We start from the raw sequence: 22,823 nt of genomic DNA on the forward strand, positions 1-22,823 counted from the left end.
ATTTTTAAGATGCCAAAGTACTGATGATTTTATTCAGCACTTACTATGTGTCAGACACTATGCTAAGCAGTGCACAAGATTTCTCCCATTTGAACCTCACTGTTGTCTTAGGAGGTAGAATATCATCACCTCCATTTTACCACTGAGGAAATTGGGGCTTTGAGAGGCATGATGGCTTGTTCAAGGTTGTACTCCTGACAGGTGATAGAGATGGCTTTGGGACCCAGACAATATTGTTCCAGAGTTGATGCCACGAACAGATTTAAAGTCAACTTGTATAAAGCTAATGCATTTTTCTTTAGTAAACCTGCTCTTAGTTTATGTGCATCCTGGATGTCCACGATCCCCAAGATACTTTTCCATGTGAATGAGCTTTCAGAGTTATGACCCAATGAGCACAACCAGATCCTACTAACAGTAGCCTTTTCCTGTGTAACTTTGCATGGCTCTCTACCCAGCAAGATCTCTGAGGTCACATGGTTGATTCATGGGGATTATTTATGTAGTCATCTGAAGAAATCCATTTCCATGCAGCTGGTCATATATACCAACAGTATATATGATGCAGATTCCAAGGAAAGTATATATTACTGGAAACCAGTAACCCTTTAGTTCTCCAGCTGCCGTTCAAGGAACAGAGCCTCAGGTGTGCAAAATTTCCAAATATACATGTTGACTGATGAGGCATAAATCATGGCAGAGTTCACTGTGTTCTTCAGCTGAAGCTTAAAAAAAATACATTCTTAGGTACTCAAGATAATGCATCTAAAAGGTAATATTTAAAAAAATTTTTTATAGTTGTAAATGGACAGAATGTCTTTGTTTTATTTGTTTATTTTTATGTGGTGCTGAGGATAAAACCTAGTGCCTCATGCATGCTAGGCAAGCACTCTACCACTGAGCTATAGCTCCAGCCCTAAAAAGGTAATATTTTAAAGTATTTTATATATCTGTTAAGCTTTGTATCTCTCTCTTTCCCCCCCCCCCCCAGAAATAAATACCCTTAGATGCTACAAGGGATGCCGGATATTGAAGGTTGAACTAAATCCATCAGGAAGTCTGGCATTGGATCTTGGCTTAAGATGCTGATTTTCTTTGTGTACTTCTGCAAGTTACCTTCCCTCAGTGTCCTTATTCATAAAGTGGGGAGAATAATCCATGCTTTATGTTAACCTTATAACATAATTGGGGTCTCAAGTGAAACACTAGACATGACAGACTTTGAAAAGAGGTAGAACTTTGTTATTTCTAGATGCATGTCATTATTCCCAGGGTCATGCAAAGCCACTGGCTGAGGCAAAGTAAGAATCTATACCTCTGAGACCCAAGGCAATACTCAACTATTCACAAAACAGGCATATGGTTTACATGTTCCAACCTTTTACAACCACTGAGAGACAAAGGCAATACAAATACCACCCACCAAATCAGGCCTAATCCTGACCAACATCTAAGACAGTAAATGTTAACCCCCAAAGTAAGTTGTCCACCAAATTATCAGATATATTCTTAGAAATAACAGAAAATCCTTCTTTGTATTTTTTATTAAAAATGAAATGGAGGCTGGGCATGGTGGCACATAACTGTAATCCCAGAGACTCAGAAGGCTGAGGCAACTCAGCAAGACCCTGTCTCTAAATAAAATATAAAAAGGACTGGGGATGTGGCTAAGTGGTTAAACATCCTTGGGTTCATTCTCTGGTATCCAAGAAAAAGAAAAAGAAAGAAAGAAAGATGAAATGAAATGGAGGGGCTGGGGTTATAGCTCAGTGGTAGAGCCTTGTCTAGCATGTGTGAGGCACCAGGTTTGATCCTCAGCACTACATAAAAGTAAACAAATAAAATAAAGGTATGCTGTCCATCTACAACTACTTAAAAAAATTAAAAGAATTGAAATGGAGCCAGGTGCAGTAGCACACACCTGTAATTCCAGTGACATAGAAGACTGAGGCAGGAGGAATGCAAAAGACCAGCCTGGGCAACATAGCAAGACCTATCAAAAAATAAATAGGGCTGAGGGTGTAGCTCAGTGAAAGTGTGCTTGCCCAGCATGCGTAAAACCCTGTTTAAAAAACAAAAAGTTTTTAAGACTCTTAAAATTCTAGCTTTCTTAGCCAATATGTCCATTCACCTAAGTTTTCTTCATTTAAAAGCAAACCTACTGTGAGGAAGTAGAATTTTTAACTTACAGAGTATAATAGCTTTCTTTTAGTGAATTGATTAGGTGTTCAAAATACCTAAGCTGTCTAGAATGAACAGTCTCTTCTGGCATGGGAAGTGAGCCACCAATAAAAATGAAAACAGATAAATTGAGCAAGACCATATCAAGATCAGAAAAAATATACAGAACAATGCTTATATCATACCATGCTTCTCTATGAAAATCCAGAGCCACGTCCTAAGCTCCTTAGATTTCACAGTTAATGATTAGAGCCGGAAGGATCTAGCTGGTTATGGGTATTAAAATTGAACATTTGCAACTCAGCTCATATACTCATGTTATAAGAAATGCCAGATTAAGAAGCAGTATTATATTAACGGTCATAAAATATCAGACAAGCAACATCACAATCCATAGTTTAATAGATCTTTCTTTAAAGAAAAATAAAATTTAAATGTTATCACATTTTGTTCTCACTAGAAACTACCACTGGTATTTAAAAAAATTACAAAGCATTTTAATTAAATCTCAAAAGAACTTTTATTATTTGCGTTCAAGAGAACTTTATTTTGCACCATTTTTTACTCAAGTGTACGGTGTCAAATGCACATAAAGGCTTGCTCCCCACAAGGTTTTTCATGAGTGACCTTCCCTAGCACACTTGCTGCAAACAGGATCCAGTGCTGGAAAGCACTGAGAAGGCCACACACTGTCCTCCCTGTAGCAAACTCAGAACACCACTGTGAATGTACAGGGCACAGGTGCTCTGCTGCAAGTGCCTTTGAAGGTCAACGAGTCCTAATATTCTGGAAAAGACCTTTGGAAAGACCCATTTTTTCTTTTTATGACAGCCATATTCTTTCTACAAAGAAAATGATCAATATTAAAAACAAAACAAACAAATAAGCCTTTTAGAGGCATTAAGAGTCAATGTCTACTTTATGAATAATTATATAACTATGCTTTTTAAAAGGCAGATAAGTGAATACAGTTTTTTTAAACATCTACAAATACTGACGACACCTACTGGTAGAAAATAGATCTAGTTAACTGCTTATGGAGAGGCTATCCCTACCAAGATTGGTTGTCTTTTGTGCCAACAATGAAACCAGAAAACTTTCCCTTAAACTGACTTGGGTTTCTTTCTCCAATTTTGCTTATCGACATTATTAGTCATTGATGTGTCAGATTAATGAAGCTAAAAGGCATCTCTGCCCTCAAGTTGCATTAAATATACTTTTACTCTGGTTTAAAACAACAACAACAAGAAAACTCAATGGTGATACCTGAAGAATATCTACCAACTATTTCCAAAAAATCATTAATTTACCCATCCATACTCTCATACCTGACATCTTCAGAAAAGGAAAATCAGTCATATTTTAACATTTGGATCCAGTTACCAATGAAGAAAATTAATATTTGACATCTGACGATACATTTCTTTCAGCATATTTGTGAACTACAGACATATCTATATTCTATGCATAGGAATAAGATTAAAGAGATAAATTGCACTGTTCCTCCATTCATTAAATTATAAAGTTCCCATTGAAAAGAATACTGTATCCATTCCAAGCCTGAACAACCTGAATTCTATGTAGGTGCCATCTTGCCAAAACTTAAAAAAGAATCCAAATGCCACTAGGGCCACCACACTTTCACAGCTGTTGGGAACAAAAACTCTGAAAATATTCAACTGAGCTGGAGTATGGAGTGTGGAGTGGGGGCAAAAAAGAGAAGTTAATTTTGCTCTCAGTCTACTGGAAGCTGAATGCAACCAGAGACTATTGGGAGCCCTGCCAGCCTGGAGCAGATCCTGATAAAGTCAATGAATCTTTGATGCCACTCTTCCAAATACACATAATTCAGCAAGAAAACTGCACACACTGAGCAGTAGTGGGTGATGTGGAACTCCAAGAAGGCTGATGGGGTCACGGCACACCTGCCTTCAGTCTCCCCCCCCTGACCTTTGTAGTGGTTGTATTCTCAGAGTGAGGTCAGGGAGAGTGGAAATAGGAACCACTGAGTGTGTGTTGGGACCTACAGCTCCAGCATAGCTTGGGCCACAAAGCTGTGGTCTAATGAAAGCAACTGTTTTCCTTAAGGCCCTTTCAAAAGTTAGGGCTGTTTTGTCCTCCAGCTGAGCCCAACTTTTAAGGCCAGTGAGCCATTTGCCAGAGAAATAGCACATGGGAGGAAGAGGACGACTAAATACAAGCCCTAGGACTCCCACTCATTACCCCCAAGGCACAGGAAAATTCCAGAAAGGGAAATGTTTTCAGTCCTCCAAGGCAGCTTTTTATCAACAGAAGGAGTTTAATTCATTTTCAAGATCCATGTGAGGAGACAAAGTACTCTTTTAGCTCCAGACCCTTAGATAAATGACCCCCTTCTGGCCAAAGGTGACAAATAGAAGCACTGTGTCCTATCTTTGCTGCCAAAAGCTGCAAGGCCAAGTCTGACAGGTGAGATGTAGGGGAGATCCTAAGAACCTTCTTCTGCTCTCCCAACCCTGTCAAAAGGAAACACCCGGTTAATGGATAGCTCTTCCCTGACATCTGTCTTCTGATGCAGTTGGAGAAAAGTCCGTTGGCCAGGTCTACAAAGAAGATCATAATTCCCAGAGCCCTGCAGTTAATGCTCCAGCAAGAGAGGCCAGAGCAAGAGGCAGGGAGAGGGACTGGGGCAGAGGAGGCAGCTCATGCTTGACTCACAAAGAAGGAGTGAGAAAGGAAACAGTCTAAGAGATGGCCATAAAGAGACTCGGACAGAGCGTGTGAGAGAGAGAAAGCGAGCAGTGTGAGATGGAGCAGAGGGAGGGCGCCAAGACAGTGAGAGAGGAGGAGGGAGAAAGGCAGGCAGATGGAGTCCAAGAGGTCCAGGTGGAGAGCGCCCTACCTCGGTGTCCTTGGCCAGACCGCTGGCCGGGGGCACCTCCAGGCTGCAGTTCGCTCTCTTGACAGTGAGGTAGAAGGGGTAATCCTTGGCCACCATGGCGGCTGCCGGGCCTGCCCTTTGGGATGTCACTGCTGACCCGAGGCGACCACAAAACTCCCAGGCGAAAGGGGGCCCCAGCTCCACGGTGCCGGGTGAGAGCGGCTACGCGGAGACCAACAGCCGGCTGCTAGCCTGGCGGGACTGCTCCTGCTCTCCTGCTGAAAGCGGGGCGGAGCCGCAGCGGACACGCCCAGCGCGGGCAGGGCAGTGCCGGCTCCGCCCGCCCCACGCTTCCTGGAGCCTGGGTGCTGCTCTGCCCACACCCGGAGCAGGTGAGACGCTAGGGGCCGTCCGGGGCGGGAAGGGATCTCTCTCTCCTGCCCCGGTAAGACGACGCAACAGCAGGGTCGCTCGACCCAGTGACAGCTCCACTTGCGCTCCCTGGCACTCTCGGTGAGGAGGAGGGGGCGGGTAGAAAGGAGGCAGGGTAGTAGGAAGAGGCCTTTAGGGGTGGGGAGCGACCGTTTTAAAAGCCCACATTTTAAAAAAGGTGGTTTTCTGTCTTGCCTTTTTTCCAGGCCGGTCTCCCAGCACCCTCCTTCCCTCCACAGTATTGGGAATTGAACCCAGGGGCTCCTCACCACTAAGCTACATCCCCAGGTTTTAATTTTAAGACAGGGTCTAAATTGCCCAGGATGACCTTGAACTTGCTATCTTCCTGCCTCAGCCTCCTGACTAGCTTGGTGTTAGAGGTTTGTGCCACCGCCCCTGCTCCCACCCCCTTAAACATCACTGGAATAAAAACAGTACAAACTGTAAAATGCACCTGTTTTAAGTGTGCAATTTGCTGAGTTCTGACATGTAAATACCCTTGTAACCACCTCCACAATCAAGATACAAAACATTTCACCACCCTTGGAGAGTCTCTTGGAGCCCTTTCCCCCATCCACTCTAAAATATGACCAGAAGGGTAAAGAGGCTGCCTGCCATTCAGAAGAGTAATCTGACAAAAGTCTGTTTCCAGTCCAAAGCTGTGCAGCAGTGACCTTGCCCTGCCATGCCTTTTTTGGGCCCTTTTTTTGAGAAACCATAACACTGTAAATGCCCAAGGAGCAATTATGAAGTCCTTTACTGCAGCCCTGTCTGGAGCAGTAAGAAACAAACTGGCAACAATGGTAATATATAAATATGGAGAGCTTAAATAAACTTTCTTTATTATGGAATACCTCTCATAGCAGCAGTCAAAAAAGGAGATGGAACTATGGGTGTGGCATGGTAAGATCTCCAAATATTGGGCTCAGTTGAAAGACAATCAAGATTACAGCACAGTATAGTACCATCTGTGTTAAAAACACGTCTACAAAAGAAAACCATATATTTTTCACAGAGATATATTTGTAGGTAAATAGTATTGAATACTGTCTGGAAGAATCCACAGCAAATCTTTTTCTATTCCCTGTGGATGGAGGGAGGGACCTGGAATAAAGAGATTAAAGCTAGTGGACATAGGGGATTTATGGCTACATTAAAAAAAAATGTTTACAGGGCTGGGTTTGGTGGTTCACACCTGTAATCTCAGTGGCTCAGGAGGCAGGAGAATCATGAGTTCAAAGCCAGCCTCAGCAATTTAGTGAGGCCCTAAGCAGCTTAGCAAGACCCAGTCTCAAATAAAAAATAAAAAGGGCTGGGGATGTAACATGTAGCGCAATGGTTAAGCACCCCTGGATTCAATCCCCAGTACCAAAAAAAAAAAAAAAGTTTACAAGAAAAATGTACTCATGTATCACTTAGCAAATTAAAAATTAATTTAAAAATATTAAAGTTATTATCGCCAAAGTTATTTTATAGGCTATACTGTTGACTCTTTTCTTCCTTCATATGAAAGTCATGGCTACATCAGGTGTTGGTTTGGGGAGACAGTGACTCTTGTTTTTACTTCTTGGGTGTGGGATAGGTACTGGGAATGGAGACATACATCCCTATTTCATGTTCTTTGAGTCCAACAGAGGATGGAGCTCAGCACTTTCTACTTCCCAGGCAGGAAACCTCACAATACATAGCTCTTTGATTCCAAGTATCAAATCCATGCCCAGGCACTAAATCCACCCACTGCCTTGCCGTGCTTCCCACAAACTGCCTTTGGAAGCAGGAAGAATCTGAACCAATTAGCAGTCTGCTATTGCCACACATGTAAAGGGGGCTCCTGAATGAATGGGTGTCAACTGAGACTGAAGAGAGTGCCTGAGGTTTTTCCCCCCCTTGAATGCACAAGATAAAGGGAGGAAAGTGGCTAAAGAAGATGTGCAGTGAGAATGAACACCTCAGAACCAATGGGAATTCCTGTTGATACTCCAGAACATAGCCTAATCCTTTTAGCCTGAGCTGTGCTGAGGGTAAGCTCACACAAGTGCACCTCCATCCCATCCCACACACTTTACCAAGAATTGAGCATCATGCAGGAGATGGGGAACAGAACAGGAAGACCATCTTCAAGGACACCCAACCAAAGCACCCTCTGATTAACTGTGCAGCCAAAGCCAGGCTGGGAGGCAGTGACATGCCTCACTCAGGGCTTGTCTGGTCACTCAGGATCTGAGCAAAAGTACCCAGAGCCACTCCTTATTCTCCTCCTTTCCCTGCTCTTGGCCTCACAGACCTACCATCTCAACTAGAAGACTCTGGCCTTTAACAACTGATTCCTGGTAGAGGTTGCTGGGCCTTGTTCTCCAGCTAGCAAATGTACTTAAAGCACTTAGTGAAGAAAATAATTATCCTGGTAAAGTCTCATAATCCTGAAACTGGGCTACTCACTGTGGTGATCCTCAGGACTGAGCAGAGAATGTGGCAAGCCATTAGTCCAGAATAATCATAGATTGACCCAAGAAATGGTGGAGAGAGGGGCTTTAACATCAAGTTTAAAACAATTATTGCCACAAAAAAAATTTTCATACTGATTGCAAGAAAGCTGCCAAACACATTTTTGGGGTGGTGGTGGGACTCCTCCAGAGACAATGGAATTGATCTCAGCAGCACAAAACAAAACAAAACAAGACATTGTAGGACTGGGATATAGCTCAGTGGCAAAGCACTTGCCTTGAACACACTAAGCTCTGGACTCCATCCCTAGTTCCATAAAAAAAGATACCCCCCCCAAAAAAATGGAACCATGAAAACCAGTGAATATATACAGTGACCCAATATATGTACACCAAACTTATGTCTTTTCCCCTGTGCATCTAGGCAGGGAGACTGCTAATGGCCCATAATAATTTAAATAGTGCTACAAAAAGGCATAAGTTTCAAAATGAATATGAAAGGAAAGAAGGGGATCTGGAGTCCCCTTGGGTGGTCTGATTCTTCCCAGCTTCTCAAAGCCTGAATACCTCATCCCTAAATAGGATTCTGGTGTTTAAGGACATACATTTTGGTACAATAGAGCCTATAAACCCAAACAGGCAATTTGGATCCACACAAGCCCTGTATGTGATCCTTGAGACATTTAAAGAATTTTAAGGGTACTTTTGACCCTATGTGATTTTTACCTTGTGCCCAGACCTCTACCCTGTGGGATGTACTGCTCCACTATTAGCTGATTTGGGGTTTGGGCAATCTGCCTTGGACTCCAACCAGGGATGTGCATAACCAAAGACTGTCAGAAAACAGGCTGCCCTATAGAAGGAATCCCAGGCACATGCCCAAGGTTAGTGTCACAGTTGAGAGAAGCTGGTCCAGCCTATTGTGCCACCCAGCCAAGCAGCCCCAGCAGCTCAGGGTTCCCTATCCTGCTTGTGTCTGTATGTGTTTACAGGCCTAGGAACAACACTGCCCTAACAGGCAGCTTCACTGAAAGCAACAGCACAAAGTGCCTTTCAGAACTCGCCTTCGGCGCAACCAGTTATAATCTTATAAAATGCTTCACAGCCAGGCAGTGTTCCTTAGGAGCCAGAAGCCTGGAGACTGGAATAAAGAAGGTTGTTCTGCATTTGCAGGAGTGGTGCCAAGCACAGGGCCATGGGCTTGCCAGTTCCAGGTGGGGGTCATTTGTGCTGCTAGTGGAGTGGTAGGCCTCCTCACACAAGCCCACTGCTTGGGATTAGCTCCTTTTTGATTAGCAGATGAGCAGGCATGGCAAGGAGACCATCTACTGATTCCTCAAAGCCAAGCACTGTGACCGTGAGCAGAACAGGCCCAGTATGAGGCTAAAACTTCAGAAGCTAAAGTGGCCCTGATAATCTCAGCCAGCAGAACGGTGCTCTGCCCTATCAGTGTTATTTTTATTTAATATCAGGGCAGGGGGGCTCCTTTTTTTCTTAAAGTCTGTTTTCTCATTCATTCACCAAATATATACCAAGTACTTACTACCAGTCAGATGTTTAGTTTGCTATCTTTCTCCCATCCTCTTCTCACCATTCCTGAACCTCCATGCCAGGCAGGTATTGTGGTTGATGCTTTTTGTTTTTGTTATTTGGTACTGGGGATTGAACTCAGGGGTACTCAACCACTGAGCCACATCCCCAGCCCTATTTTGTATTTTGTTTAGAGATAGGGTCTCACTGAGTTGCTTAGCGCCTCACCATTGCTGAGGCTGGCTTTGAACTTGTGATTCTCCTCAGAGTCCTGAGCCGCTGGGATTATAGGTGTGCACCACTGTGCCTGGTAGACAGATGTTTAAAACATACCTGCTCAAGGAATATTGTCCATTTTAAAACATGGCCTTTCAGCTGTAACCTCTGCAGTGAGGTGTGTGTTTGCAGAAGTTCAAGTGACATTAGCAGATCCCCAAGGCCCAGCTTTCAAACATGTATACCTCCATTTGCTTCCCTGGCATCTGAAGTCATCTCTTCTTCCTGTTAATTTGGCGTAGGCATGTAGGTACAGGTTGGGCAAATATGTGTTTCAACCCCTCTCCCCTTCACTTCCATTTGGGTAACATTCCTAGTTAATGATCAAGCTCCCTCTTCCCTCTGCAACTTCAGTCTTGATGAGGAGGGGTCAAAAAGCCTGAAGTTATTTTGGCAGGAATTTGGAGAGATCAGGACTATGACTTACTATTAGGTAAACGTGGCACAAATGGTGTACTGATAATATCCAAATCACATACTATTATAACACTTTCCCTGCCTGAGGATGTGACCACTGGCTTCAGGTTAGAGTTATGAAAATATTTTATTGGATACTCTACAACTAGAAGATTTAATTCTTGCATTTTTTTTAAAAGCTCATTTTCTGAAACAAGTCTTAAAAAACCAGTTATGGGATAAAATCTTTCTCTTCCACTAGATTAACCTAATTCTTTGGATTATTAGTTGCAATGCCAAAATAAAAAGTTATAAAAAAATTAGATATAAAAATTATATTGTCGGTGATCAGGTACATTTTCTACCCTCTTGTTCATTACAGCATGGATTCTCAACAAGGGGTGACTTTGTTCTTCAGGGTACATTTGGCAATATCTGGATATGTGTGTGTATGTATGTGTATATAATTTTTTGTTTTATTTTATTTTTTTTGGTAGTACCGGGGATTAAACCCAGGGCCTCATGCATGCTAGGCAGGCACTCTGAGCTATATCTTTATACCACTGAGCTATATCTTTAGCTCCTATTAATATCTGGATACATTTTTTATTGTCACTGGCAGGCACCAGGGGACCACTGCATCTACTGGGTACAGGCCAGGGATGCAAGTAGACATAACACACAGGACAGTCTCCCACCACACTCAGGTCCAAAATTCCAACAATGCCACTTGAGAAACTTCATTAGAGAGAGTAGAACTGAAAAATGGCATTGGAGCCAAGAGAATCTGTTGGTTTTTGACTTCAAGAATCTTTTTTATTTCAGACCTTGATCATTTATTAGTGTCATATGATAGTTTAGGCTAAATAGAGCAAAGAAATGCTGGAGTGCTAAGAAGCCCCAGACCACAGTCATACCTCAAAATCTTCCCTGATGCCCAAGCCTGACCCTTAACCAAATAACAGATCCCATAAAACACAAACAGGACAAGAAAACAAAAAGGAAAGTAGGAACAAGAGGGTGAGGGAACAGAATTTTTCTTAAACTGCTTCAAATACAAAAACACAACTTCAAAAGACCAGTGAGACTTAGTTTCAATGAGATATAATTAAGGGTAACCAGGGGAGGGCAAAGAAAATTTTCTAATTTTGTTCTTTCCCATGATACCCATATTCTACTGTTTTTCTGCTATCATATTTTACAGTTTAGGGGGCAGAAATGCAAACCCAGTAATTAAGTAAGAACCCCAAAGAGTTTAATTGTCTTCTTAAAACTATTTCTGTCTTCATAACAGGTGTGATCAAAAACCAGTTTTACAATAAGAATCTTGAACTTTTCCAATTTGAATGGATGACTACCAAGTAGGCTTAATTTACTCATAGAAAAAAGCCAGTCAGGACCCCTAAAGCTCAGGAAATAAGACCAAGAGTTAATAAATGGGATGGCATCAAATATAAAAAGCTATTGCACAGCAAAGAAAACAATTAGGAATGTGAAGAGAGAACCAATAGAATGGGAGAGAAATATTTGTTAGCTACTCTTCTGACAGAGGATTCATATATAGAATATACAAAGAATTCACAAAACTTAACACCAAAAAAATCAAATAATCCAATTAATAAATGGGAAAGTGAAGTAAACAGTCACTTCTCAAAATAAAAAATACAAAGGGCCAACAAACATGAAAAAGTGTCCAATATCAATAGCAATTAGGGAAATGCCAATCAAAACTACACTGAGATTTCATCTCACACCAGTCAGAATGGCAGTCATCAAGAATACAAATAATAGGGCTGGGCTCAGTGGTACAGCATTTGCCTAGCGTGTGTGAGGCACTGGGTTTGAGCCTCAGTACCACACAAAAATAAATATAGATATTTGTGTCTATCTACAATTAAAAAAAGGAAAGAAAAAGCAGGCTTTTAAAAAAATAACAATAAATACTGAAAGTATGTAGAGAGAAAGGAACACTTTTCCACTGTTGGTAGGATTTTAAATTAGTACAATCACTATGGAAATAAATATGGAGCTTCCTCAAAAGAGGAAGCTATACCACTCCTTAGTATTTATCCTAAAGAATTAAAGCCATACTATAATGATACATGCATACCCATGTTTATAGTAGCACAACTCATAATAACCAAACTATAGAACCAGCCTTGATGTCCATCAATGGGTGAATGGATAAAGAAAATGTGGTATATACACATGATGGAATTTTATTCAGCTATAAAGAAAAATGAAATTATGTCATTTGCAGGAAAATGGATGAAACTAGAGACCATCATCTTAACTGAAATAAGCCAAAATCAGAAGATCAATGTTCAAATGTTTTCTCTCATATGTGGAAACTAGAGAGGAAAAAGGAAAAGAAAGGTTGAGGGATGGGATCTCATGAAAATCAAAGGGAGATCACTAGGGGAAAGAGACCATGGGGTAGGATCTGGGGAGGGAGGGGTAAGTGCTGGGGTGTGATACTGGCCAAATTATATTGCTATATTGTACACACATACAAATACATAACGAAAAATTGCATCATTATGTACAACTAAAATGCACCAATAAAAAATGTGGAAAAAGAAAAAAGAAATAAGCTAGCCCTTAGAATAGTTTCTGTATAGCACTAGTGAGGCTTTAACCTTATGGAGAGTCTCCATTTGTTTGCAAGTGTTTCCTACTTTCGGCTAAGAATTCAACAACTTTGCTATTTTCCAGGATTTTTAAAAAATTCTTCTCAGACTATAGCTAATTCATGCATTTATGTGGGCTTTTTATGTACTAGGCATTACATGGAAAAATTAGAACCTAAAATGTTCCTTCTCATAAATGCTGTCACCATGGATCTTCAGGCCAGAGGTGCCCAGGGGAAATTAAGTCTAGTGGTTGTAGCATCAAAATCTAGAATGTGCATAGGGAGCTCTTTATCTTATTTGTTCCTCCAAACCAGTATGTGCTGAGGAACCATGGTGTGCCAGACCACATGCTGTAAACATGGGTACGTGAAAAATAAATAACCAAGTCCATACTCTGAGTAAACTGCCAACTAAGCCACATACCTGGAGATGTGTTCTGGCATTTGGGCCTAGATTTACAATCTGGAGTCCACAGCTCCAATTAAAAACATGCTTATCTTTATAACCAGGGGGCATAGCTGAATTTAAGTCTTTAAAAAATTAGCAGTAGAGAATGAAAGGAGGGCAGTTGGCTTGAGATATTTACCTGAAAAAAAAGTCCTAGGGCCTAGGGTGAGGTGGAGGGTGTTGGTGTAGAGGACCTTAATTACAGAACAGTCAAACCAGCAGAAACAGACCTGGGGACTCCTGGCAAGTGTGTGTCTTAGCTGGTGGGAGCAGAAGTCGGCTGCTGTGTGCTTCTGAGCAGCAGCCCATCAGCTAAAGTGCTCTGGCTCTGTGAGACTCAGGTGTGTTTTACAGAGGGGCAGAGCAGGTGGGCTAATCCAGAGCTTTGGTTTAGTGGGAGTTGAGTTAAAAGAGCTTTTCTTTGTTTGATGTTTTCCCCCATCTTCCATCTAAAACCAAGCCCAGCATACAGGGTTCTCTCAGGGGTCCACAATTCTCTCCGAATCAAAAGAATTTGCAAGAGAAGGCTAAACAGAAGCACCAGTGGCTGGCTGGCTTCCCAACTCTGATGACTACACTATCATTGGTTCTTCAATTCTGGTGCAACAAGCACAACCACCCAATGGCTTTGTCTGCTAATTCCTTTCATCCAAGGTTGCTGGTGACCCCCAGGCAAGGGCAACCCTTGCTTTGAATCTCCACTGTGCCAAGTACTTCTCTTTCACCAATCTCACCCCACCCTTATCAGTTGATTTGTCTGCTTCCACTCATAGCCTGACTGCAAGCTACCAGGGGAAATGGACCTTACCTTATTCAACTTTCTTATCACATAATTATTTGTTGAAACAAATATTAAATTGAAATGTAGAGACTGGGGTTGTAGCTCACTGGTACAGTGCTTGCTTAGCATGTGTAAGGCACTGGGTTCGACCCTCAGCACCACATAAAAGTAAATAAATAAAATAAAGGTACTGCATCCATCTACAACTAAAAAAATATTTAAAAAATTGAAATGGAGTAAATCAGAGAATATATTATAGAGGACACAAATCTGCAGAAGACTTTTTTACAAGAAGGAACATAGCATACTTGAAGTTTCCAAGATGGGATCAAGAAGTCATAAGTGAGCTGTCATAAATTTTGAAAGGTAGACAGGTATCCTTAACTGTTAGCATTTAGAAGGATCCAAAACTCACAAAAAACACTTTGAGAGAAATCCTGCAGTATAAGGCTGTGAGGGCCCTCTCTGATATCATGAGAGCTTTCAGTCCCCCAGCCTTCTACACAAACCCAGCAATTGATGCTCATTCCTGAACAAGGGGGACTTGCCAGGAAAACTAAGGCCAAGGGACAACAAATCATTTATTTTCAAAGATGTCCTGCAACATGCTCATCTCCCTCTTCCCTCCAACTCCATCAGGTGCTTCCTTCCCTTTTCTTCTCAAGGTTTTTGATTTCAGGTTCAACTTTACATACATACACATTATTTTTTCCCCTTTTCAATTTATCATGCTCATACCTAGTGCTATTCATATTGAAACTTCGTTCTCTTGAGTTGGACCCTGAGAGACAGACCTTGTAGGGGGAATTTCACCCAGTGTTTGTGCGAGATTACACATGACACTAATCTGAAGTTCTGGTTCAAATTTCTATCTTTTTTTTTTTTTTTTTTTTTAAGGAGTTATGTTGCTGAGGCTGGCCTTCAACTCCTGGGCTCAAGTGATCTTTCTGCCTCAGCCTCCAGAGTGCCTGGGCCTACAGTATTGGGCCACCTCATATGCCCCAGGAAGTCAGAGGAAGAAGAAAACTTCTCTGGGAACTGCTACACCAAAGGAGGACCATGCTCTGCCTCTGAGGCTTATAAGAGTGCCTGAAGAGCTCATTCTGGCTTAGAAACAGTACATAGTGAACCAAACTCATCTGTCAGTGAGTAGGAGGAAGGGAGGCAAGGAGAGAAGAGAGAATTAAAATTGTAAACCCCATATCACGTGGCTTCTTCCTTGAACTTTAATAACTCTGTGTTGCCTACAGGCTCAGAAACACCAAATGCAATAGTAGGTACAAGGATTGCTCTGGTGCCAGGAAAATGCAGTAAGACACAACTTTTACAAGGTAGGCAATGAATAAATGCCCTGCAGGAACAAAACAGGCTTTTAACATCTCCAAAGTTGGCAGCCAGATGCCTCAAATGTTAGCTTAGTGCATTCACAACGCACAACAGATAGGACCACGTACTTGAAGATGAAATCATTTTCCAGGGGAAACAATCTCTGGGGAGGCTGGGTTTTATAAGGAGGAAGAGGGGAGGATCTATATTTTCTTTGCCACAGCATGACACACTTTAATGCATGTTTTTGGTATGCTAGGCACATTTTTTTTTTAAAGAATGCTTTAAAAGAGAAGACAGTGAGCAGATTGCTTCAGTTACTCAAAGAACTATCATTGTCCCCTGGTTGGGGAGGGATCTAATTCTGTCTCATAGTGGTGTTATCAAAAAGATATGAAACTACAAGTCTTCATTTGGATTCTGCAGTTGGGGTGTCTTGTTACACTCTACCCCCAGAAGTGTTAAAGGAAGTGCCTGTCATCAAAATTCAAAAGCAAATCCAGAAACGATGCAGGCAAAACCAAAAGGATCAGCATTTTGCTTCAGTTTCCTGTTCATAAAACTTTATAAAAACAATCCACCCACTTAAAAAAAATGCCACAACAATAGCTCATATTCTTTGCTTAACACTTGCCTCATGCCTCTGTGAAATGAGGTGCCATCATGTTTCCTGCATATACCACATCCCTTTCCTCCTTCCCTTGCCCTCACCCCACCTGGCATCATTCCTAGATTCAGTCACTTCTCCAGATTACGAGCTCAAGCAGAGAGATGCCAATTTCCTCCCCAACCTGTCCTGAGGAGGCCAAGTACTTGTTCCAGCTGGAAGCAGGAATAATTGAGGTTCTGTTTCCCCAAATTAATTCTCACTTCCTAGAGGAACTTGTAATGGGGAAGCCTAAGTTAAGAAGTCACAAAGTTAAGGAAAAAATGCAGACTGCTCCAGTAAACTGAAAAATAATTATAAATGTATTGCCTCGTGACCTCAATTTTTGAAGAATAGGATATCTTCTTCCTACCCTGGTCCTATTGCAAAACTTTCTTTGTGGAATATCCAACAGACTGTGCTTCATTTTCTGAGAGAATAAAGTAGAATAAAGCTCTTGAACAAAAAAAATGTGAATTCAAATATCAAGTTTTCACTTGCTAATCATATGACTTTGAACAATTTACTTACCTTAGTTTAATCATCTGCAAAATGGGGATATGTGAGTTTTAAAGGCTTTGATAAGATAAAAACGTGGATAATTTAATGAGATAATATACATTTCAGCATCCTAGGCATACAGTTGACATATAACCCATATTGTTATTAACCTTTCTGATAAATGAATCATCCTACTCCCCTTTCATCAATGAATTAGAGGAGAAAAGATGGGATTGGGGGACCTTGTCCACTATCTTTGCTTTCAAAGGGGATAATTTTCATTATTATTATTGTTGTTATTTTATTTATTCTACTTAGTTATACATGATAGTAGAATGCATTTAAATTTATTGTACCCAAATAGAGCACAACATTTCAATTCTCTGGTTGTACATGATACAGAGTTGAGCCATTCATGCAATCACATATGTACATAGGGTAATGATGTCTGTCTCACTCCACCATCTATCCTGCGCCATGCCCCGTTCTCTCCCAACCCTTCCCTTTGCCCAATCCAAAGTTCCTTCATTCTTTGCATGCCCCCCCTCCCCATTATGGATCAGCATCCACTGATCAGATAAACCATTTGGCCTTTGGTTTTTTGGGATTGGCTTACTTTGCTTAGAATGATATTCTCCAACTCCATCCATTTACCTGCAAATACCATAATTTTGTTCTCTTTGAATGCTGAGTAATATTCCATTGTGTATATATACCACAGTTTCTTTATCCATTCATCTATTGATGGGCATTTAGGTTGTTTCCACAGTTTAACTATTGTGCATTGAACTGCTATAAACATTGATGTGGCTGAGTCACTATGATATATTGATTTTAAGTCCTTTGGGTATAGACTGAGGAGTGGGATAGCTGGGTCAAATGGTGGTTTCCAAGTTTTCTGAGGAATCTCCATACTGCTTTCCAAAGTGGTTGCACAAATTTGCAGTCCCACCAGCAATGTATGAGTATAGCTTTTTCCTCAAAGGGGATAATTTTTAAATTTAACTCCATGATTTCAAATACTGACTTGACTGTTGGGAATATAAAAGAAGGAGGCACAGTGAAGGCAAACTGACCAGAATTGGAAAATACGGGTTTCAATCATGGCTCTACCATTAAAGCTGCCCAAAGCAAGTCAAGAGACCTCTAAGGCGTAGTTTCTTGAACTGTAAAATACAGTGATTTCAATTATGTTTCTGATTCTATAAAATAGCAAAGACCAAAAAGTGTGTAAGAAGTATTGTCCTGATTTAATTCTATTTTATTCCAGGAAAAGTCTTCATAGAAAAATTATAATATCCCATATTGATGAAAATACCCTTGTTAAAAATCAGCAATGTTTGGTCTAGGCAGCATGGAGTTTGGGTTAGCTCAGTACAATAATATTTCATATGGGTCATCAGAAAATTAAGCTTAATGACTTCATTTGTCAGAGAATGCATATACATACAGATTCCTTTAATATCAAATGCAAAGGCAAATAAGAGGTTTTAACAGAGGGAAGATCTACAATGGGAAAAGACAATAAGAGAAAATTTGTATATAGACTACAAATGAGAGGGAGCTGACTGAAAATACACCACGGTCACTTAAAAATAGGTACTTGGTTATGCAGTGTCTGTGTTATCTGTCCAACAACATTTGGTTCCTTCTGTCTTCTTCCCACAGGCCTGTTATGACTATGACAGCTCAATGTTCCTTCTGTGGACCTACTCGCTGCCCTGTGAATTCTATCCAGTCATAACTTCCTGCCTTGCAGGGGTGCGCTGCCTGAAGAAGGCAAGGGGCAAGACCATGGTTAGTTGTATTCTAGATGTAACACAGAGCTGGCTGCTGGTATGAGATACTGAGCAGCACAGGTTTCTCAAGGCTGAGAGCTCTGTGCAATCCCCTAGCTAAACTTCTGACATAAAATATTGACATTGATGTTGCCTGTTATAAAAGTCAGAACTGAGGAAAAGATACAATGCAGCAACTTCTAAGTAGTGCCCTGTAAATAACAAACGAAACTAGAATGGCTCATTAAGTCATTAGCTGCCTTCTTGTTTGATATTTGTTTCTCCCACTGAACTATAAGCTCTGCAAGGGTAAGAATCACAACTCTCTTCTTCAGGGCTGTGTCCAAAATATGTGTAAAAATATGCCTGGCAAGTGACAAAAGCACAATAAATGATGCTGATCTTGGCTGGGCACTGTTCTCTGACTTTACATGAAGTATCTCATGCAACCCTTTTCATGCAATCCTGAAGATAATCCTGCGAGATGAGAATTTTCATAGTGGGAGAAACTGAGGCACTGGAAGTTAAACAACTTACCCAAAGTCACAAAGCTGTAAGTAGCAAATCTGGGGTTCAAATGCTAGTATTTTGCTTCCGAACCTGAAGTTCCAATTTTGAAATGGAACATTAATAATGTGCAGGTCACTGACAAAGCAGGATGATCTGACCCTACAGCCTGTGATGCCAAGGGTCAAGGATTCAAACCTATATGATATGAATGAAAAAACAAAAAAGAATGCCCCCCCCCCAAAAAAAAACCACTGAATAACAATGAGAACCCATGGGTTCAAATCTTGGTCCTGCATTCCCACTCTAATTTTGGTCAAGTCCCAGGATTTCTTTGCTCACTAGTTTCCCCAGTCTGTCAATCAGGAGGTTGAATGTTTACTCAAGTCCCTGTCAGTTGTCAACCCAAAGCACTAGGATCTCCCTGGATGTGATCTTACATGGAGACAATGGTAGTATATACAAATGTGTTCTTTCATCATCATCCACCAAAATTTCTTCAACAATCAAGCAAGTTACTCAATCTCTTGGAGACTCAGTTTCCTCACCTGCAATTAGAATATAACAACACCTACTTCAAAAGTGGAGAGGGGGAGATTAGAGAAAAGGCTGGTAAAGGAGCTGACATGTAATAGCAACTCTATAAACAGTAGCTTGGTTTATTATGGTCCCAAACATAGATGGGAGGTAAGTCTGGAGGAGGAGAGGATCACTTCAAAGCCCAAGAACCAAAGAGTCAGTCAAATGGACACTCTGAAACTCAGAGGTTCAAATAATTTCTAACAGAAGATGAACTATCTGCCACATCCTCCAAGCAAAAATTTCATATCAGATTCTTTTTTTAATATTTATTTTTTAGTTTTAGGTGGATACAATGTCTTTATTTTTTATTTTATGTGGTGTTGAGGATCAAACCCAGCGCCCCACGCATGCCAGGCGAGAGTGCTACCACTTGAGCCACATCCCAAGCCCTCATATCTGATTCTTAAAATAAACAAAAAACAAAAAACACTGGGCTGGGGTTGTAGCTCAGTGACAGAGCACTTCCCCAGCACATGTGAGGTACTGGGTTCAATCCTCAGCACCACATAAAAAAATAAATTAATAAAATAAAGGTATAAAGTAATACTGAGTAATACAGACAGATTTGAGTTAACTTTATTTGGAACAACAACAATAAAAACACTATGGGTTGGGAACTTCACATCCAAGAGTGCTGAAAAGGTAGAAAATAATGTTTGGTGTCACTTGCTCTATGCCAGTCCTAATAACAAGCACATGACATGCATTAACTTAGGGAATACTCACAACCTGCTGAAGAGGGTCATACCCTTGTTTCATAGATGAGAGCAGAGAGCCTCAGAAGAGGATAAGTAACTTGTACAGAATCACATAGCTAAATAGCCATGAGAACCGAACCAGTCTGGACACCAATGGTCTGAACCACACAGCTATAACCTGCCCCAAGAATAGGTGGCCCCTGCATGCCCCAGATCCACAGGTTAGCTGAAACCACAACATGGGGAGGTAGCTTTTAGGAAGGCTATGTCTGTGGACTAGAGTCGCCTTGGGTTTTAGTCCCTGTTCGTCCACAGACTCTGGCAGCTATGGAAAAGTCATTTAACTTTCCTGAGCTCTGTTTTGATCAAACAGAATGTACTGGATTAGGCTTTTTCAATCCAAGTCTTGTGGAACATTAATCACATTTTATACCCAGGAGGTTGGGGATAAAAGAGAAGCCAAGACATCATGAGCTGACCCTCTGTCCTAGGATTCTGGTTAGGGGAAGAGGTGGAATACATTTGTGAACAGACACAACTAGTTGACTCTCAGTTCCTCCCATCTTGGATTTTATGTGACAGGAAGAGGAGCAAGGGGAGAAGAAGGACTTAGGGGAGTCTGAGGGAGGAGTCAGGCTTATCTTGAAGCTGTGTTTGCACAGCAGCCACAATGTACATACTTAGTTCATATGATTATTTGAGGGTATGTTCAGGGGGAGAGCTGATGGAAATAATTGGGAAGGGAGCAAAAGAGTCTCTTCTAGAAATAATCAGAATAGAGATGCTAATAGAATTGAATTCAAAGGATCAGACTTGAATCAAATGATCAAGAGCTGAGTTGCTGCTGAAGATGGATGAATATGTCAAGAATGCTAACAATTTCTTTTGTACTCAGCCACCCACTCTGCTATATGCCATTTTCAGTCTCTTTCTTGCAAATGAGCACACCTCTTCCAGAGGTGATAACCACAGGTCAATCTCCCCTTCACTTGTGTCAGAGGAGCTTTGAATCTGAACAAAGGCAAACTGTCTAGAAGTTAAAGAATTCTTGTTTTCATTTACATCTTTGCCCAGGGTGGTGGCAAATATTGCTTCATGAGTTTCTAGCTTAGGTTTTAGAGCTCAAAGGATAAAGTGCTCCCACAAAAAAGAGTCAAGAAGAAGAATACAGAACTCAAAAAATTAGACAATAAGAGAACAAACAACCCAATCAACAAATGGGCCAAGGACCTGAACAGACACTTCTCAGAGGAGGACATACAATCAATCAACAAGTACATGAAAAAATGCTCAACATCTCTAGCTGTCAGAGAAATGCAAATCAAAACCACCCTAAGATACCATCTCACTCCAGTAAGATTGGCAGCCATTAGGAAGTCAAACAACAACAAGTGCTGGCGAGGATGTGGGGAAAAGGGTACATTGCTGGTGGGACTGCAGATTGGTGCAGCCAATTTGGAAAGCAGTATGGAGATTTCTTGGAAAGCTGGGAATGGAGCCACCATTTGACCCAGCTATTCCCCTTCTTGGTCTATTCCCTAAAGACCTAAAAAGAGCATGCTACAGGGACACTGCTACATCGATGTTCATAGCAGCACAGTTCACAATAGCAAGACTGTGGAACCAACCTAGATGCCCTTCAATAGATGAATGGATTAAAAAAATGTGGCATTTATACACAATGGAGTATTACTCTGCATTAAAAAATGACAAAATCATAGAATTTACAGGGAAATGGATGGCATTAGAGCAGATTATGCTAAGTGAAGCTAGCCAATCCCTAAAAAACAAATGCCAAATGTCTTCTTTGATATAAGGAGAGTAACTAAGAACAGAGTAGGGACGAAGAGCAGGAGAAGAAGATTAACATTTAACAGGGATGAGAGGTGGGAGGGAAAGGGAGAGAGAAGGGAAATTGCACGGTAATGGAAGGAGACCCTCAGGGTTATACAGTGGAGGGGGTAGAGAGAGAGGACGGGAGGGGAGGGGAGAGGAGGGGAGGGGAGGGGAGAGGTGGGGAGGGGGGAGGGTGGAGGATGGGAAAGGCAGCGGAGCACAACAGACACTAGTATGGCAATTTGTAAATCAATGGATGTGTAACTGATGTGATTCTGCAATCTGTGTATGGGGTGAAGGTGGGAGTTCATAACCCACTTGAATCAAAGTGTGGAATATGATATGTCAAGAAATTTGTAATGTTTTGAACAACCCACAATAAAAAATTAAAAAAAAAAAAAAGAAGAAGAATACACACACATGCACACGAGCACGCGCGCGCGCGCACACACACACACACACATACGTATATATTGATTTTTTCTTTCCATTTGAATTGAGAAGTCTTTTCTTTCCAGCTGACAGTGTGCTACAACCTCATCCAGACCTGCCAAAGTTTCCAGCTAGAAATGCCAATAGTAAAAGAACCTTAAGGAACTCTTTTTGTTCTTCCAATTTGGAAAACTGGACTTTAAAGGTCTTTTGACTCCTCGATGATGTTTTCCCACAAAATTAGGTTGCCTCATGAGCCGCAATCCCCAGGCCACAAAATGATTGCCACATAATAGGTGCTCAATAAATATTTGTCAAATGAATTAAAGAACAAAAGAAAGAGAAGGTCTCAGAAGATAGGTTCCAAGGGCTGTCAACATGAGTGGATAATTTGTTGATATTTGAGTTTTGTCTTTCAACTCAGATACAGAATAGACACTCTCTCACGCTTCTCCACATTTAAAAATATCACTCAGTATTCAAATCTCAAGCCAAGATTTTCTTCTGAGAAAAGTCTGCAGGTCAACTCAGCCCCAA

At 41.2% G+C, this 22,823-nt stretch overlaps 1 protein-coding gene and 1 long non-coding RNA gene across 6 annotated transcripts in view; one reads left to right on the plus strand and one right to left on the minus strand.

Annotated features, from left to right (window-relative positions):
- The window catches only part of Arhgef3 (Rho guanine nucleotide exchange factor 3), a 321,024-nt gene that overhangs the window by 64,524 nt on the left and 233,677 nt on the right, over positions 1 to 22,823 (minus strand). The window contains exon 1 of one of the 5 annotated variants that reach the window (XM_046452869.2): positions 5,063 to 5,325. The exons of the other annotated variants lie outside the window; for them this stretch is intronic. Coding sequence (XP_046308825.1) covers positions 5,063 to 5,158 — 96 coding nt within the window. The 5' untranslated portion in view covers positions 5,159 to 5,325. Of the gene's footprint in view, positions 1 to 5,062; positions 5,326 to 22,823 lie in introns of those variants that run through there. 5 annotated transcript variants of the gene reach the window in all.
- LOC124098165 (uncharacterized) lies at positions 5,397 to 16,423 on the plus strand. The gene is made up of 2 exons (XR_006853488.2): positions 5,397 to 5,554; positions 14,878 to 16,423. It is a non-coding gene; the product is annotated as an uncharacterized LOC124098165 (long non-coding RNA).

This window comes from Marmota monax, unplaced genomic scaffold, assembly GCF_021218885.2.
Source record: "Marmota monax isolate L192 unplaced genomic scaffold, Marmota_monax_Labrador192_F-V1.1 WCK01_AAM20220418_F8-fsc00042, whole genome shotgun sequence".
Taxonomy (NCBI): Eukaryota; Metazoa; Chordata; class Mammalia; order Rodentia; family Sciuridae; genus Marmota; species Marmota monax.